The 17,796-nt window shown below is 35.7% G+C and overlaps 1 protein-coding gene and 1 long non-coding RNA gene across 4 annotated transcripts in view; both read left to right on the top strand.

Moving 5' to 3' along the window:
- LOC106105821 (glutamate receptor 2) overlaps positions 1–8,782 on the top strand; it is an 11,966-nt gene extending 3,184 nt beyond the window's left edge. For all 3 annotated transcript variants that reach the window (XM_013286278.1, XM_013286276.1, XM_013286275.1), the window contains exons 4-20: positions 239–484; positions 1,124–1,291; positions 1,399–1,616; positions 2,191–2,358; positions 2,511–2,663; positions 2,836–2,940; positions 3,394–3,500; positions 3,572–3,629; positions 4,158–4,260; positions 4,572–4,678; positions 4,914–5,076; positions 5,596–5,816; positions 6,048–6,135; positions 6,666–6,785; positions 7,119–7,197; positions 7,623–7,783; positions 8,521–8,782. In XM_013286278.1, coding sequence (XP_013141732.1) covers positions 239–484; positions 1,124–1,291; positions 1,399–1,616; positions 2,191–2,358; positions 2,511–2,663; positions 2,836–2,940; positions 3,394–3,500; positions 3,572–3,629; positions 4,158–4,260; positions 4,572–4,678; positions 4,914–5,076; positions 5,596–5,816; positions 6,048–6,135; positions 6,666–6,785; positions 7,119–7,197; positions 7,623–7,783; positions 8,521–8,618 — 2,363 coding nt within the window. In that variant the 3' untranslated portion in view covers positions 8,619–8,782. The remainder of the gene's footprint in view (positions 1–238; positions 485–1,123; positions 1,292–1,398; positions 1,617–2,190; positions 2,359–2,510; positions 2,664–2,835; positions 2,941–3,393; positions 3,501–3,571; positions 3,630–4,157; positions 4,261–4,571; positions 4,679–4,913; positions 5,077–5,595; positions 5,817–6,047; positions 6,136–6,665; positions 6,786–7,118; positions 7,198–7,622; positions 7,784–8,520) is intronic.
- Positions 8,783–12,481: 3,699 nt separating this feature from the next.
- Positions 12,482–17,426, top strand: LOC106105797. The gene is made up of 3 exons (XR_001225755.1): positions 12,482–12,635; positions 16,440–16,685; positions 17,081–17,426. It is a non-coding gene; the product is annotated as an uncharacterized LOC106105797 (long non-coding RNA).
- Positions 17,427–17,796: the final 370 nt, after the last annotated feature.

Below are 17,796 nucleotides of genomic sequence, written 5' to 3'. Positions count from 1 at the left end.
ATAGTTACCGCCTAGCGTTTTCGCGTCCGTGCGAACGCTCGCTAAAGGTGCGCACACTACTCGATTTTTAGTTATGTAACTAATGAATTGGCTGCGAAACAATCGCCAATCGCACAACAGTTTTGCGATAGTTTAATCAAAGGTGTGCGCCGGCTCTAAATCTAATTACCTCCATTAGCTCAAATAGAATTGATTTACGGTTGCTTATTTGCATTCAAATGTAATTTTGATTTCGCAGGATTTATCGCAGTCTTCAGTGTAGCGTCTTGCGAGGACACGTGGTCTTTATTCTCGAGGACCGAAGAGGAAGAGCTTCTGCTGTTCGCATTGACAGAAGTCGATTGTCCTCGGCTGCCGGTGGACAGAGCGATGACAGTTACTTACACCGAGCCGGGCCAGGAGTTGGCCCAGCTAATGCTGGATATGAGGACGACGAAAGCGTTCGACTGGAAATCCGCCATCATACTACATGATGCTACCTTAAGTATGGGCTGAAGATGAATTCTTCTCCCCTACCTTATCATTTGTCATCTCAGTCATCACTCCCTTCTTCATGTCACCTTTCACGCAATCCATCTCTTTCTAGGTCTACCTCTACCGGTGTAGCTAACGTTCTCTTTGTACCATGCGATTCATCCTTTCTCATAACATGCCGATACCATGTTAACTTATTTACCCATATTACCTTTAGGTTAATTAATATAACTATTTTATATTATGAACAATGTAAGTACAATCAAATTTAACCTAAAGAGATTACCCGTAGCAGTTCATGTAGGAATTGACATAGATTGACATTTGGATATTACAAGGTACTGTTGCTTATGACTTTCCAGCGAGAAATAAAAAAATATAGCCTACGTTACTCACTGATAACGTAGCTTTTTAATGGCGAAAGAATTTTTGAAATCGGCCCAGTAGTTTTTGAGTTATTTCAATACATACAAAAATACAAATCTTTCCTCTTTATAATATTAGTATAGACGAGGAGTGGCTTAAGATCTAAGAAGATAAGGATGTCTCTCGCAGTGGTTTCTCATTAATAGACGCAACAATTACTTTAGGAACCTAAGGTGTTATAAAAGAATTCACATAAGACATAGATCTAATTGTTACCTGATAGACAGGGATACGATATCTCGCGTGGTGCAGTCCCTGACACGGCAAATAGACGACGAAAAGGTGTCCTCGGTCTCGGTGTCTGTATACAAGATGAAGCACGAAGTCAACGAATATTTAAGGAAGAAGGAGATACGACGAGTATTATCCAAATTGCCGGTTAAAAAAATTGGTACGAATGTTTTGAATGGAAAAAAAATTACAATCTTCGGGTAACGATGTAGAAGACTTTAGAAAAGACATTAGAAGACGAGTTTACTTTTGAACTTGATATTGTAGGTGAAAACTTCATAGCGGTGGTGACTTTAGAAGTGATGTTGGCTATAGCAGACACAGCTCGTGAGCTGATGCTGTCGCACGGGCAGGCGCAGTGGCTGTACGTGGTGGCGGACACCAGCGCTCAAAGCAGCGACCTTGCAGCCGCTATTGATATCCTCTATGAAGGAGAAAATGTTGCCTACATCTATAATGTTACTGATAATAGTATGGATTGTAAGGTATGAATATTGATTTTAGACTAGCTTCCGCCCGCGTGGAATTAAAAAACAAAAGTGAGTAGCCTATGTGTTCTTTCAAACTATGCTCTACATCTATTTTAAATTTCATCGACATACGTTCAGAAGTTTAAGCTACGAACTCTGACAAACATCCATCCATCCATTCATACAAACTTTCGCACTATATATAAAAATATTAGTATGTAAAAGAATAGTTGTAGAGCCTGCTTTAACAAGGTCGCACTGTAGGGCCGGCTCGCCCACAGTACTACCACGACCACACAGAAGACAGACGTCAGACGTGAAGTGGAAGCACTTTCGCGTTTCGTCTGATGAGTGTGGAGCCTAAGGTTTGATTTTAGTTCCTTTCCCCACCATTTTCTTATACGAAATGGATGGGAAGTAAAATTGGATATGACGGTGGATGAGACGCATAGGAAGGGGAAATGTCCTCTTTATGTGCATGATTAAGGGCAACGAATTCAGGAGGTCGCATGCTCCTTTGCCTCCTGATGTAATAAAAAAAAAGATAACCTCTTGCCTTTATCTTGCTTCAATCATTGCGTTGTTTTAGAACGGTTTGATGTGCTACTCTCAAGAAATGATGAAGGCTTTCATATCTGCTCTGGACTCCGCGGTGCAGGATGAGTTCGATATTGCAGCTCAAGTGTCCGACGAGGAGTGGGAAGCGATCAGACCAACGAAGTTGCAACGAAGAAACGATCTCTTGAAACACATACAGGTTGGTAAAACAGAAGGATGGCATCGACCTTGATACTTAGGGCGCGCATATCTTCGACTAAACTATCGCACTACTGTTCAGTCTCGCTTCGATTATTATGAGCTTTTTAGTTGATTCGATTTATAGTTGTGTGTCCGCTGTTGGTATTTTAGCAACATATGCAAGTAAACAGCAGATGTGGGAACTGTACGAGATGGCGGGCGATGGCAGCGGATACTTGGGGTGCAACTTATCGACAAGCTGATACCGCGATCTCCGAAGATAATAACACCAAGGGTGTCATAGAGGAGGTCAAAATGTTGCAAGTAAGTTTTAAATACTCATCGAATTTGAACAGTTTTGATACGACGTATTCAAAATAGATATTTGAAACGAAAAGTTTAAGATCTAAAATCAATCAAGCATGACCTTGTATGTTTTGTTACACGAGCGAGAAACAAGATGGGTAGTCTGTCTCACTCACACTAATGTTGAAAGGTTGGCAGTTGGCGGGCGGCGGATGGCGTCAAGTTCAACGATGTTCTGTTCCCTCACGTGGCGCATGGCTTCCGAGGGAAGGAGCTACCTATTGTTACATATCATGTGAGAAACATTAAAACACGTTTACAATATCCAAGAAATTAATAAGGTGAAATTGCCATAAAGGTAGAGGATGGCAGAAGAAAGTACTGATAGATTATGAATAGAAAGAGTGCGTTAGAATAAAAGATAGTTGTAAAAGGTAGTGGATGTAGATATGGAAGTATGCAGGAAAGGTTTTATGTTTTTTTAATCTGAAACTAAAATACATATTATACCTAATTATTAACTTTCTTTTCTCTGTTAATTTAGTTATTACTACCTATTGCTTGCGTGAAATTAAAAAAATAATAAAAAGCCTGTGTTACTTAGCGATAACATAGCTTTCTAATGGTAAAGGAATTTTGATATCAGCCTAGTAGTTTTTGAGTTATTTCAATAATTGCAAAAATACAAATCTTTCCTCTTTATAACTAATATTAGTATACTCTTTATAATATACATTATTATCTTCAGAACCCGCCATGGACAATCCTGCAGATGAACGAATCAGGAGCTGTCGTCAGTTACGGCGGACTTATTTTTGATATTGTCAAACAGCTTGCAAGAAACAAGAATTTTACGTAAATATTATCTATTAAAAACATTTATTCAATTATGTAACGCTTAATTCTTTGGTATATCTCTTTTTTAGGATTCGACTTCTACTGGCAAATAATTTCAAACAGAATTATAAGAACACATCTTTAGACGTACGTATTCGACAGTAATATTATTGTAACATCGTAATTAATTTCTACACTCAAACTACTAACTTCCGGAATGGCGCGCTAATCCAATATGTCTGAATGACATTGACAGCTGTCAGATTTTTTTATATTGTAATTTGGCAAACGAGCAAGCGGCCATCTGAATCCACCGAAATGGAAAGCGAGCGCTGCACATACACAATTGCAGATGCGTTGCCTCTTAATTGACGGAGTAGACGCAAATAAAGGGGATATTTCCACTTCCTATGCGCCTCCTCTATCGTCAAGTCCACTTTTCCTTCCCATCCTTTCCTCTTAAGAAATGGGTGGGAAGGGAAAAGGACTAAAATTAAGCCTAAAATTAGATAGGGACGGGACGTATGCTAATGAAATACCATAGTGTTGTACCAATCCTAGCACAATAGTGATTTTCTTTACAGTTTAAACCTTATAGTGAATAGAATAGAATCTCTTTGTCCAATTTAATTAATTTTAATCATAAGTATGAAAATCACCCTTAAAATTTTGTAGATGATCCACAGTGAAAATAGCAAACTGTCAATGTCAGCTATTGCGAAGGGTCAAGCTGCGCTGGGCGCGGCCGCCTTCAGCGTCTTCACTGACACCATGACAGGTAACTTATGCCAGGTTTCCTATTCGTTATGAAATAGCTACGCATTTAGTATACTGCGTTATTTGACCTCTAGTTTTTTCTCGTTGTTGAGTTGATGAATTTTCATTTATTTATTACGTTGACCTAAGTAAAAACAGAGTTAAATACAATGTTACGAAGTTCGAAAACGGATTTCATGACAATGTACCAAACTAACAAATTATTATATTTAGCTGGAAAACCGGCTATAAGTTTAATTGTAGATTGTTTTATTTTAAGAATTCTTAAGAGTCAATTAGGATACTATGTTACAGTTAATGTTTTATTCCTAGGTATAAACTGGACGCTGGCTGTGAGCACGCAGCCGTACGCGTTTCTGATCGCGCGGCCGCGGGAACTCAGCCGGGCTATGCTGTTCCTATTGCCTTTCACTGCTGACGTAAGTACTAAAACTATCTTACTAATATGTGAAAATTTCGATATATGGACGTTTGTTAGATTTTGTAACCTAAACGGCTGAATGGATTTCGATGACATTTGGAGTGTACAGTATAGTTTGGAATAGGCTACTTTTTTTTTAATTCCACGCGAACGAAGTCATGGGGAAAGCTAGTTGATAAATAAATTAAAAGTAATTGCTTGTTTAGATCTATTAATATTATGTTTTTTTTCAGACATGGTTATGTTTAGGTTTCGCAGTAGTACTAATGGGGCCCACTTTGTATGTTGTTCATCGTCTCAGCCCGTATTATGAAGCCATGAAGATAACTCGCCAAGGTGGTTTGTCAACAATACATAATTGTTTATGGTATATTTATGGCGCGTTGTTGCAACAAGGTTGGTACTAGGATAGACGTAAAGAAATTTGTATAATAATAACATTGTTCTGAAAAATTTAAATAAAAACACCTGACGAAGTAACCCCCGGACAAACCAACGCGGCGTTTGCAAGGTTCCATTTTACGATTTTTAGCAAAAGTGTGTTTTATCTTTACTAATATTATAAAGAGGAAAGATTTGTTTTTTTGTATGTATTGAAATAATTAAAAAACTACTTGGGATATTTTAAAAATTCTTTCACCATTAGAAAGGTAATTTATCTGTGACTGACATAGGCAATATTTTTTTAATTTCATGCGGGCGAAATCGCGAGAAACAGCTAGTAGAAAATTAAAAATAACAATGTGCCAATCATAGCACGCATAATATTTCTTTTGCTGCATTTTTATTGTTTAATAAAAAAGATAAACAAATAACAAATAAAGCTTTTGTTTGAAGATAGAACGATGTTATCGAATGTATGATACGAACATTTTTTTTTCTGTGGTATTAGCATTGAAGTATAATATTTTTTAGGTGGTATGTATCTCCCTCGAGCGGACAGTGGTCGTCTAGTTGTCGGAACTTGGTGGTTAGTTGTGTTAGTTGTGGTCACCACATATTCTGGCAATTTGGTTGCTTTCCTCACATTTCCTAAACAGGAGGTACCTGTCACTACAGTGACCGAACTACTCCAAAATAAGGATGTATACACATGGTCTATTAATAAGGGATCTTATTTAGAAATGGAATTAAAGGTTAGAATTATTGCTCGCACACTTTGGACTAAACTATCGCAGAACTGTTTAGTCTCGCTTCCTGCGAGCTTATATGGAAGTGCGCACACTACTCATTTTTTTGTTGTGCAAACAGTTGAAACAATCGACAATCCCACAATAGTTTTGCGATAATTTAGTCAAATGTTTGCGCCCGCTTTTAATGTGAATTGGTTTTTTTCCATACTAAAACTTTTAAATATAATTCTTTAGAACTCGGATGAGCCCAAATACATTTCTTTGCTGAAAGGCGCTGAATTATTGTCGTCCACTGGCAGTGTGGAAAGTAAACATCGTTCAGGTATATCTGTACTATCTTACTAATATTATTAATGCAAAAGTGTCGATAGATGTGTGTTAGAGTTTGTAGCCTAAAAGGCTTAAGTATTTCGGTGAAATTTGACATAGATATAGAGGATAGTCTGGAAGAACACATATGCTACTTACTTTTATTTTTTTAAGTCCACGTAAACGTGTTATTATACAACACGTTATTATAATACATACAAAGATTTGTATTTTTGTATGTATTATAATAACTCAAAAACTACTGGGCCGATTTTAATGAAATTCTTTCACCGTTAGAAAGGTAATTTATCTGTGAATAACATAGGCTATGTTTTAAATACATGCAGGCGAAGTCGCGAGCAACAGCTATTGTTAAATACCTCAATTGCAATCTACTTGGTACTTTGGTACAGATTTTGACAATGTTTTTTCGGTATTACAAATATTTAATTCCTTGTTAATTTCTGGTTTGTTAGTTAATTGGTTTTGTTTAAAACACAATCAGCACTATCGATACGAGTTAATGGCATTTGTCTGTTTTAGATAAATCGATATTAAATCGAGTTCGTAAACAAAGGCATGTAATAATAGACTGGAAGATGCGACTGAGCTATGTGATGCGCGCGGCCACGCTCGACACTGACAGATGCGATTTTACCATTAGTAAGCACTTTGTAAATTACCTTTTATAACCTTACTTCTTACTAATATTATAAATGCGAAAGTTAAGATTGATGTTTGTTAGAGTTTGTAGCCTAAACTGTTTAATATTGATGTTTGGCACAGATGTAGAGGATAATCTGGATGAACACATAGGCTATTTACTTTTTAATTTAACGCGAAAGGAAACGCTGGGTAAAGCTAGTTAAGTCACAAACGAACTATGTAACTCTATGGTTTATAGTTTTACTTCTTATTGTCTCGTAATAAAACAAATGTTTTTACAAGTATTTCCTTGTATTGAGCATTTCGCATTTCTTTTTATTAATTATTTAGGTGCGGAAGAGTTTATGTATGAAAAAGTGGCCATGATTGTTCCTGCTGGTAGTCCTTACCTTCCTGTTTTCAACAAAGAGTAAGTTTTTGTCAAGTTTACTTTGATCACTGTGGCGCTACTGTAGGTCTAACAAGCTTGATAATATAAATCATTTTCAAGTCTCAGGCTTTTTCAAATTCTCCCACACTGTTGCCATCCATTGTTATTCAGGTTATTACCTTATTTCATTTCTCTTTTGTTATAGTGATTATATGTTCGTAGTGTCTTAACAGATCTGTCCTTTACTGTTCTGTGTTATCTCTGCAAATATTATAAAGAGACAAACTTTGTTTGATTGTAATCAATAGGCTCAAAAACTAATGGGCGGATTTTAAAAAATACTTTCACCCTTACAAAGGTAATTTATCTGTGAACATATGGTATATTTTACAATATTTTTTAATTCCACGCGGACGGAGTCGCGGGCGAAAGCTAGTTTTTAATATTGATATTGTATATTATAGGATATATCGTATGCATAAAGCCGGTCTAATAACTAAATGGTTGAGTAACTATTTGCCGAAGCGCGACCGCTGCTGGAAGACCACCATCACTTCGCAAGAGATCGACAACCACACAGTCAATTTAAGAGACATGCAGGGATCTTTCTTTGTGCTATTTCTTGGTAATTTTACTAATATTATAAATGCTTTTGGATAGATATTTTTTAAAGTTTGTATCTTAACTGCTGAATGGATGTCGATGAAATTTTGCAAAGATGAAGAGGATAGTCTGGAAGAAAACATAGGCTACCTGCTTTTCTAAATTCCTCGTGTATGGAGTTCCTGGCGAAATGTAGTTTTTTTATAATTATTTATGAATTCTACATAGTTATTGATTTTTTTTTATAATATAAGGTGGCAAACGAGCAAGCGGCCACCTGAATCCACCGACATGGAAAGCGACCGCTGCCCATAAACAATCCGCAATTGCAGATGCGTTGTCCCTTCATTGACGGAGGAGGAGACGCACATAAGAGAACATTACCCCTTCATATGCATCTCCTCTACCGTGAAATCCACTTTTCCTTTCCTTAAGAAAAGAGTGGAAAGGAAAAGGGACTAAAATGAGGCCTCCGACACACTCATCAGACTGTATGCGGAATTGCTTCCACTTCACGCCTGTTTTCTGTGTGGTCGTGGTATTACTGGGGGCGAGCCGGCTCATTAGTGTGACGATGTTAAAGCGGGCTCTACCGTTAAATGTGATTTACGTACTTTCTTTATTATCTGTACCAATGTAATTTAGAGAAAAACTTACTTACAAACTAAAAACTACTGTTGATAGAAATAATGTTTAAAATAAATGCGATAGTTTTAGAGTTTATATGATATATATATAGTTTCTTATTTAATATTTCAGGTATTATCATAGCTTTTGCAGTACTTTTAATGGAATGGATGTACAGAACAAGGAAGAATAGAAATGAAAATATTATCATTAAGCCTTACACTGAATAATATATATAAGTTTATAACATGCATCACATTTATTGCATTCATAAATTATAATGTCTCAACTCCATAGTTTATGCATGACGTGTAAGCCGTATCTGTCGCATTTTTTTTTATAACATAAGGTGGCAAACGAGCAAGCGGCCACCTGAAATCGCCAAAATGGCGAAGCGACCGCTGCCCACAGACATCCGCAATTGCAGATGCGTTGCCTACCCTTATCCGACGGAGGAGGAGACGCACATAAAGAGGATATTTCCTCTTCCTATGCATCTCCTCCACCGTCAAATCCACTTCCTCTTCCCAACCTCTCTTTATAAGAAAAGGGTGGTAAAGGGAAAGGGACTTAAATTAGGTCTCCGGCACCACACTCACATCAGACGAAACACGGAATTGCTTCCATTTGACGCCTGTCTTCTGTGTGGTCGTGGTATTACTGGGGGCGTGCCGGCCCTGCAGTGCTAACATGTTAAAGCGGGCACTACCAATGTCGCATGCAAAAAAAAAATGTAACTACCCAACGAGAATGTGCAGGGTTCTCACAAACCAAAAGGTTTAAGAACCTGAAGGAAAAGAAGACGATATTGTACTGTATTTATAATCAATAAATAAAATAAATAAATAAAAATAAGCGATAAAACAATAAAATGTTATTTTTTTGGCCTACAATTTTTTTTGGTCATTCCAAATTAATACCAATATTTTCCTCAATAAATTCAGAATTAGGAAAAAAAATATTGATTTAGTTGATACGTAAAACCGGAAATTTATTTTTACATATGTTCTATCGTCAACACAACTATAGTCGGCCTTAATATATTTTTAATTTGCAAATTTCTAACTTCCTAACAGGAAAAAACAAAATAACTATATTTTTATAAGTTATTTAAGTAATCAGTCTCCAAAATGAAAAAATCTAAAACAGTAAAAAAATATCACGCTGTATAGTTAGCATCATATATGTAGTTACATTTTTTGCAATGTTTTTTTAGTCAAGTGTACAATAAACGTTATTTAAACTGTTTAGCCTTCCTTGTAATTGTAGCAATGTCATTTTATATCAGCTCATCCTATGAACTTGAAACTTCGATACTTACGGAATAAAAGAACTTGTCAAATACAAGTCCTTGTGTAATATAAAACATCTAATAATCGTAATGATGATGAAAAATCGGTGAGGATGAGGAGGATGCTCATCACGTTCTGCGGGAGTGTCCTCAGTATGCAGACCTGAGAATGAAGATGATGGATGGGATTACTCGGCGGGATCCGGGTCCGATATATCTTCTATCTGGATCTTGTCAACAACGGGGCGAACTATGCTAGGCTGCGTGAGTTCGCGCATCGATGGCATCATCGAAGTTGCAGGCTAGAATAGGCGCTGGAGTGGATGGCGATGGTGTTCATGTTTCGTCATGCCCATTAGGGGGAGAGTGACTCAACACTAAGGAACGGACGAAATAACTTGTAGGGAGTCAAGAAGGTGCGTGCGGAGCCGAAACCGGCCAAACCGCGCGCCCCTCCCGCGATTCGGCCCGTATGACCCGAGGGTCGGTGGGGCCATGATGATGCGGTGAGCTAAAAAAAAAACAAAATCGTAATGAATTAATTTTACCCCAATATTCCTATATTCAAATCAGCAACAACCAAGGCTTATTTCTAACTAGTTTTCGCCCGCGACTCCGTCCGCGTGGAATAAAAAAACACAATAGTAAGTAGCCTATGTGTTCTTTCAGACTATCTTCTACATATGTATATGTCAACTTTCATTGAGATCCGTTTAGCAGTTTAGGCTACAAACTGTAACAAACATCCATCTATCCATCCATCCATCCATTTAAACTTTCGCATTTATAATATTAAGTAAGTATTAGTATAATAGTCGTGAGATTGTTGTAATCAGCGCCTCTACCGGATGAAAACTACACCAACAAACATACTTTGTCGATAACGTAACGAATACGTTCTCGCAACTGTCACGCTAATACTCGTAATAGACCCTCATGGAATTTGCAGTTTACGTTTGGTAAAAAAAAGAAAAGAAGAAAGACATTGGGGAGAGAGAGTAGATTGAGAGAAAAGATATATCATTTTGCATTTTGTAACCACATATTTCTGCAATTGTACAATAAAATGAATCCAAGGCTGCGTCCTTTACATTGCAATTACATCTAACTGGTGGAACAAGAATGCAAATGTTTCTAATTATATGTATTTTATGATTTAACATATACCTGTTCAATGTGATATAGGACGCGGCAGCCAACTACGTGACGTGAGGCACGTGTGTGCGTTTCAAACGTTTTGAAAACATCTCTATATTCTATAACAATCTGCATAGTAGAAGACTAGTCAGATATAATGCACGGTTCACACTTGGCCGTTACTGATTGAAGCCGTCAAATAACTGGCAGAGTGTGACCGAGGCGCCGGTTTATTCCCAACTGTCACCCCGCTCTATCTCCACTTTTCACTTTTAGTCCCACTATCACCAATAAGGTGACAGATGAAACAGTTATGAAATCAAATATATTCCAACCGTCCCTTCGTCACAAAAGGTGGGACAGATGAAACTTTTTATTCTCATCAATTGAGAATAATACGAGGCGCCAATGACCATTCAACCAGAATCACTAAGTGGACTTTCTTAGAGTAGATGAAAAATCTATTTTCAGGAAGGACCTTACCCACTTAATACCCAAAAAACTTTAAGAAAGATAGCAAGAGCAAGGTTTACGAATTGGATCAATAACAATACGGAAATTAGTTATCAAGACATTGTAATTTAAATTCAATAACATTTCTCCATGACCTTGTTTTAACTTCTCTGTTAAAATTAAGGTTAAAAACGATATTATTACCTAAGTATATTCAACTAAATAAATGTTATGGTGGTCTAAATAGTAAATTTATTGAAACCCAATAATTGATTACAACTACAACTACAAAGTACTAGTCATATCTATGCTGCTATACAGAGAAAAGATTTATATTTTTGTATGAATTGAAATAACTCAAAAACTACTGGGCCGATTTCCAAAACTCTTTCACTATAAAAAAGCAACGTTATCAATGACTAACATAGGGTATGTTTTTTATTATTTTTTGATTTGACGCGGACAAAGTCGCAAGCACCAACAAGTAATGTAAGTGAACTTATGTTATGAGTGTGGAGGGGTATACTAGTACAGGTAGGCTTAGGAAGAGATGGAATGCGTGAAAGGTGACATCAAGAACGGAGTGATGACTGAGATGACGGAAGATAGATTTACTTAGAGGACAAAAGGTGCGCTGAGTTTACTTAAGTTGGATAAGTACAGAGAGATGATGGCAAAAAGAAGTAGCATAAAACGGGTCAGTTGCGCCCTAAATTTAAATGTTTTCGCACTGAGAGTTCCTTAAATGAATTTGATACGAGCTTGATATTCGATTAATTATCAACGAGTATACTAGTATTATAAAAAAGAAAGATTTGTTTTTTTTTTTGGATCTCTGTATATATTGAAATAACGCAAAAACTATTGGACCGATTTAATACAATCTTTCACCGTTTAAAAATTAACTTATCGCTGAGTAACATAGGCTATGATTTTTACTTTTTTCTATTCCATGTGGACGTTATGATCTAGTTAAAAATATATTAACAACGATACGAATATCCAAGAAGGGGTTTTACAGCTGAATATGGAATTATATTTAAAATACTTCAATTTAAAATCCTATTAAACGAAATGTGATGCAAAAGGTGAAATGTTGAATTTGGAGGAAAAATCCGTCATAGAATTAATTATATCGTCGACGTATGTGTATATCCAAACAAGTTACCGGCCAGTTCCTTTGGTGTACATAAATGCAAGCCTCGCACAACCGGTGTCAGTTAGTATTCGGCTCGCGCACTAATCGGCAGCTAAATTCTGAACATTTTCGGAGTGTTTTTTTTTGAAATTTTTCCTATAGAAATTATTGGGTGTCAATGACAAAATCGAAGAGAAAATTCGCGATCACCGACAAATTTTTACCCAGGTTAGTTGCACTGGTTTCTTGTATCATGTGATAGGTTCGTGGTTGTCGAACCAGTTTTCACTAAAGCACATTGCACTTTTATATAAATCTCTTTTGTTCAAGACATTATGACTATTAAGGATAAACTTTTACAAAAATAACATCTTATTCTTAACCTAAAAGTAACTTTTAACTTAATAAATAAGATACTATTGTAATGCTATTTAGTTGAATTTTATATAACTTAAGTTTCTAGGACATCAAATAGAAGACTGAGACAAGATCTATACAACACGAATCACTTATAACTTTTTACAAAACAATTATCTAAAGAAGAAGAAATATTATATTGTTGTGCATAAACGTTAAAGTTGATTATTATATTACTAGTATTAAGATACATGTTGAACAGATCTCGATGTAATTAATCATGGATGTAGACTATAGTCTGGAAGAACATATATGCTACTTCCTTCTGATTTTTTTTTAATTCAACGCGTACTGAGTCGCGAAAGCTAGTGCATAAAGGGAAAAACTGCAGTAGTCAATCATGATAAAAGTGGTTAGAAGAATAATAAAGCGAGGGTAATCACTAAAAAGAGATGAAGAACACTATATCGACCTAATTGGTTATGTTATTTCAATACATACAGAAATTAAAAAAAAATCTCTTTATAAATACTAGTATATATAATTGATCGAATATCAAGCTCTTATCAAATTCATTTAAGGAACTCCCAGTTTGCGAGAATATTTATTTTTAGGACGCAACTGACCCGTTTTATGTTATAGGTGTTTCATCATCATCATCTTTCTCCTTATCATACTCCCGTAGGATCGGCGCAGCTGGTTTTTGTCCTCCACATAACCCTATCATACGTCATCTCAGTCATCACTCCCTTTTTGATTTTGTCACCTTTTACGCAATCCATCCATCTCTTTATAGGTCTACCTCTTCCGATGTACCTCCACACTTATAACTAACGTTCTCCTTGTAACATGCGATTCATCCCTCCTCATAATGCCCATACCACGCTAACCTTTTACTTACTTCCTCCTACTTACCTTCTCTTCGTATAGACGTTTAAAATCGTCATTAAAATCTGCTACAGAAAGAATAACACCCTTTGTCTCATATGGTAACTTTCCTCCCAAGAGCGTGATTCTTATCTACAATTCCGTGTATTGGAGAGAAAGAGATCCTGTCGACTTCGCTTAGTTTAGAAAGAGTTAGGAAAAGAACAGAGGAAATGTCAAAGCTTACTTAGTTTATATGTAAAACTTCATCAATTATCTATGTTGCTAGTTCATGTTATCAAATTGCAATTAATCGAACTCCTTGTGTTTATTTATATCACAATATTGTCACATTCCTATGGCTGTTCAAATCATTTTGTAATTTTAAACTTGTTCAGGATTCATACGTTTACATTAGAACCTTAACCCTTCTTTGTTGTGTTATCGAAACTATATCCAAAGTGTGCGTATAGTGTGGAGGAAGTGAATAGATAAAACTTCTAATAGAGATGTATGGATGACAAAGTACCTTTTTCTGTATATGTTTTCGTTGGTTTTCACCGCCAAAATGCCTGCAAAGAAACATTTAGTTGTGTCTTTCGAAGTTTTGCGAAAGGAGACCTACATTTGTAATGATTTTGTTGGTCTTAGCTGTTAAAATGAAACTGTTGTTTTAGGTTATTGATAAAACAAATAACAGTTTTAGCAGTCATTAATTTAATTTGATGTAAAAAATGTGAAAGTCACTTTACTTATTTTTGCATCTCTACAAAGTGTTTCGTAGCTGTTGCAAAAATAGTTACGTAACTTGCGTTTCCTATTTTTTTATGTTTTGATAAAGTAAACGGTTATAATTAACATTGCATAACATTTGTTTTCCTTTAAAAACAGCAAACAGTGTGTAATTTTACGTTTAATTGAAGAGAAGTTAATTACGTTTATTGCATGTAGAGATGGTCATCAACTTGCTCTTATCCCTTACGGAGGGTCGGCACAGTATGTGCTGCTCTTCCATACATCTCTATCAGTCGTCATATCTGAAACTACTCCCTTCTTAAGTATATCCACTTTCACACAATCCATCCATACTTTCTTCGGTCTTCCTCTTCCTTTGTAGCCATCCACATTCATTCTTAACACTTTCTGATTTATGTACCCATCGTCTCGTCGCATAATATGTCCATACCACGCTAACCTTTTGCTTCTCAATTTCTTCACCACATGTATGTAGAGATGATAATGTCATTAATGGTAAACACTTTTGAAGACTTTTAAATGAAAAAAATGAGTACATCTAGATCACACTCTTTAATGTTTTGCTTTATTGAGTGCTGATCAATTTACATTCGCTTTAAAAATCCTATGCAATAATAGTAAATCGACATGCCTTTTACCAGCTTGATTTCTAACTTCGAACGTAAATTCGTACTTAATTTAAACTGTTATTTTATTACTTTCACCTTAAAAAGTTCTCACGTGTGTAAAAAAACCAAACATTTCGATCAGAAGTATTGCGCGCGCATATGACGTAGTTGTTATTAATTCGGAACTGGTTGTTGGATGTTTACAACGGAATATGTTAAAACTGTTTTCTAGGTGAACTGGAGTGAACACGCGAGTGAGGCGTGACTGTCGACTGACGACCGGTCAACGAGGTCGATGTATAAATCCACTAAGATCAGTCACTGAACTTTAGGAAAAATTTCACGTGAAATAATTGTAGAGATTGAAGTTGAGACCATACTAAGTAAATTAATAATTACTACTACGGACTCTAAAATTAGCAAATTTTTGTTATGAGTGTAGAGGTACACCGGTAGAGATAGACATGGAAAGAGATGGATGGATTGCGTAAAAGGTGTCATGATTAATAAGGAATTGACAACTGAGATAGGGAAGATATATTTACCTAGAGTACGTAGGATAAGTACGAGGAGATAATAACTTTGATCAGCAAACTCATAAAACAAGAGATATATGACGAGTTTTTAATATTACCTCAATGGATAGGAAATAAATTTCCTCAACGGTACCTATAAATTATAAAAGTTCATAACATAACCTCATTCCTTAAAACTAAAGTGATTTCAGATTAAAAAAAGAGGGAATTTATAACTAAATATGTTGAACATCACTAACACGATGCTAAAAAGAGAATATTAATCCAAATGGAAAAAAACAAATCAAATTCTTATATAATCGTTTCGACGTAGATAAAAAATAATAATGTAGATGTGTATGGTGTCAAAGTATAGATATATTTTAGTTAACAACAGCGAAGTCCTTTGCAAAAGCAATAATACACGTTTAACACTGATGCCATACTTATTTGCTATTGCATCATGTCGTCCATCCAGTTCTTAACGAGCTGTAGGACTTTATTATGCTAATTTATGCATTTTATGTACTTACCCTGTTTATATTGTGCACTATTGCTGTAACTAATATTAATTCCTTGATTACATTCATCGTAAAACAAGAACTTAAATTTATTCATAGATTTTATTACAATTGCTATATAGATAGACTTCAAACAAACCTTCACTACTTTAACATAATAATATGTCTAGTTTTTTTCATTTTTTTGGGATTCCAAATTACTCTGACTCTTCACAATGTATGATATTTTTCTGTGGTCTTTCCATGTACGTATTTTCTAGTCAACTCATCGTTTTTCAAATCAGTTCTTAATTTGACATTACCCAATTAATGTCTCAAATGAATCAAGAACAAATGAATTGAAAAATCTTATCTAAATGACGACATTCTTTTGTTATGCGATTCATTTGTTTTCCATTAAAATTCCAGGCTCGCTAAAAACCTGTGCACAAGAAAAGGCAGTCGTCGAGCGAACACCGGTAACCGTCTGGAACACGCGGTGCTCACCCACATACAGCACGTGCCCTAGACAGCTAGGAACCGCATCACCCATCTCCATCGGCTCGTACTGACTCAGTGAAGACTAACAGCAGCAATGGCCCGCGGCGACGACTGCAAGACCGCCTCAAGAGCTAACCAAGCATGCAAGCAATTTGACGTCGCCGCTCCCTTCAAGTAAGAACCTATAACTTAATTTAGAAAGAAAAGAAAAATTTGAATTGTAGCAATGAAAAAGACAAAACCAACTTAAATCAGACACAAAACTGCAGAAATAGTAAATAGAATTATTCTTTTTGTAATCATATGTCATTCAAATAGACTTTTTCGAATCTATCACTGCAAATAAAGGTTAAGAGTACAGATAACTAGCTAACTAGCAGATAATAGCTTTAAAATGACGTCACTGTCAGATAAGGTAACAAAATCCGATATTTCCATAACACTATACAATTCGGAGGGACTGGCCCTTAAAGTCATATCATCATCAAGAAGATACTAATCTTATAGTAGAATAATCATAAAAAGAAGTAAATATAAGACATCTTTAAGATAATTTTAACATGTTACAGGAAGCCAATGGCAATTCCACCGGCCACAAAGCAAGAAGAAAAGAAAAAGGATTACGGCGCTTGGGGTCCCATATTTAAAGATAGGAAGAACTTTACCGAGATGCATCTCTGCTGAACTGACGAGCTACGGGCCAGATCATCATATCATCATCACCACAAGAATCACAATGTAGTGTTTAAAGCTGCTACCAAAAATTGTTTAAAAAACAAATAAAGGCAATGTAATTTCTATCGATTGTTTGTGGTGTAGCTTCTCTCTTGTCTGTAACGGTTTAGGGTTTTTTTTCTGCGTACTAACAAAAAAATGTATATCACTTTAACAGATTAAATATCATCACCATCCGCAGCGGATTTTTTGTTACGGACCCAAATGATGACGAGATGGATGGTCCTTATCTCGTAATTGTGTCTTTTAGAGATTAATTTGTTTTGTAAAGAAAAAATTGGCAATTTTTTAATAAAAATAATTGGATTGTTTTTCCTTTCCATTACTTTTTCCAAATTTAATTAGAAATTATTCATAAAAATATTAGTAATTTTGATAAGGATGAGATTTTACTCAAGTATGAGAGAAAATTTTTGAAGCAATGGTTTGTGGTTTTTACAGGACAGTTCCACAAATTTAATGATTTTGAATTTTGAAAGGGTTACAAGGTGAAATGGCGTAAAATAATAACACTAAACTGAAGAGAATGCAGATATATTAACAATATTTA

The sequence above is a fragment of the Papilio polytes genome, unplaced genomic scaffold (assembly GCF_000836215.1).
Source record: "Papilio polytes unplaced genomic scaffold, Ppol_1.0 DF822733.1, whole genome shotgun sequence".
Classification (NCBI taxonomy): Eukaryota; Metazoa; Arthropoda; class Insecta; order Lepidoptera; family Papilionidae; genus Papilio; species Papilio polytes.
The sequence above is the reverse complement of the archived record's forward strand: the minus strand, read 5'-3'. Positions and strand labels throughout refer to the sequence as shown.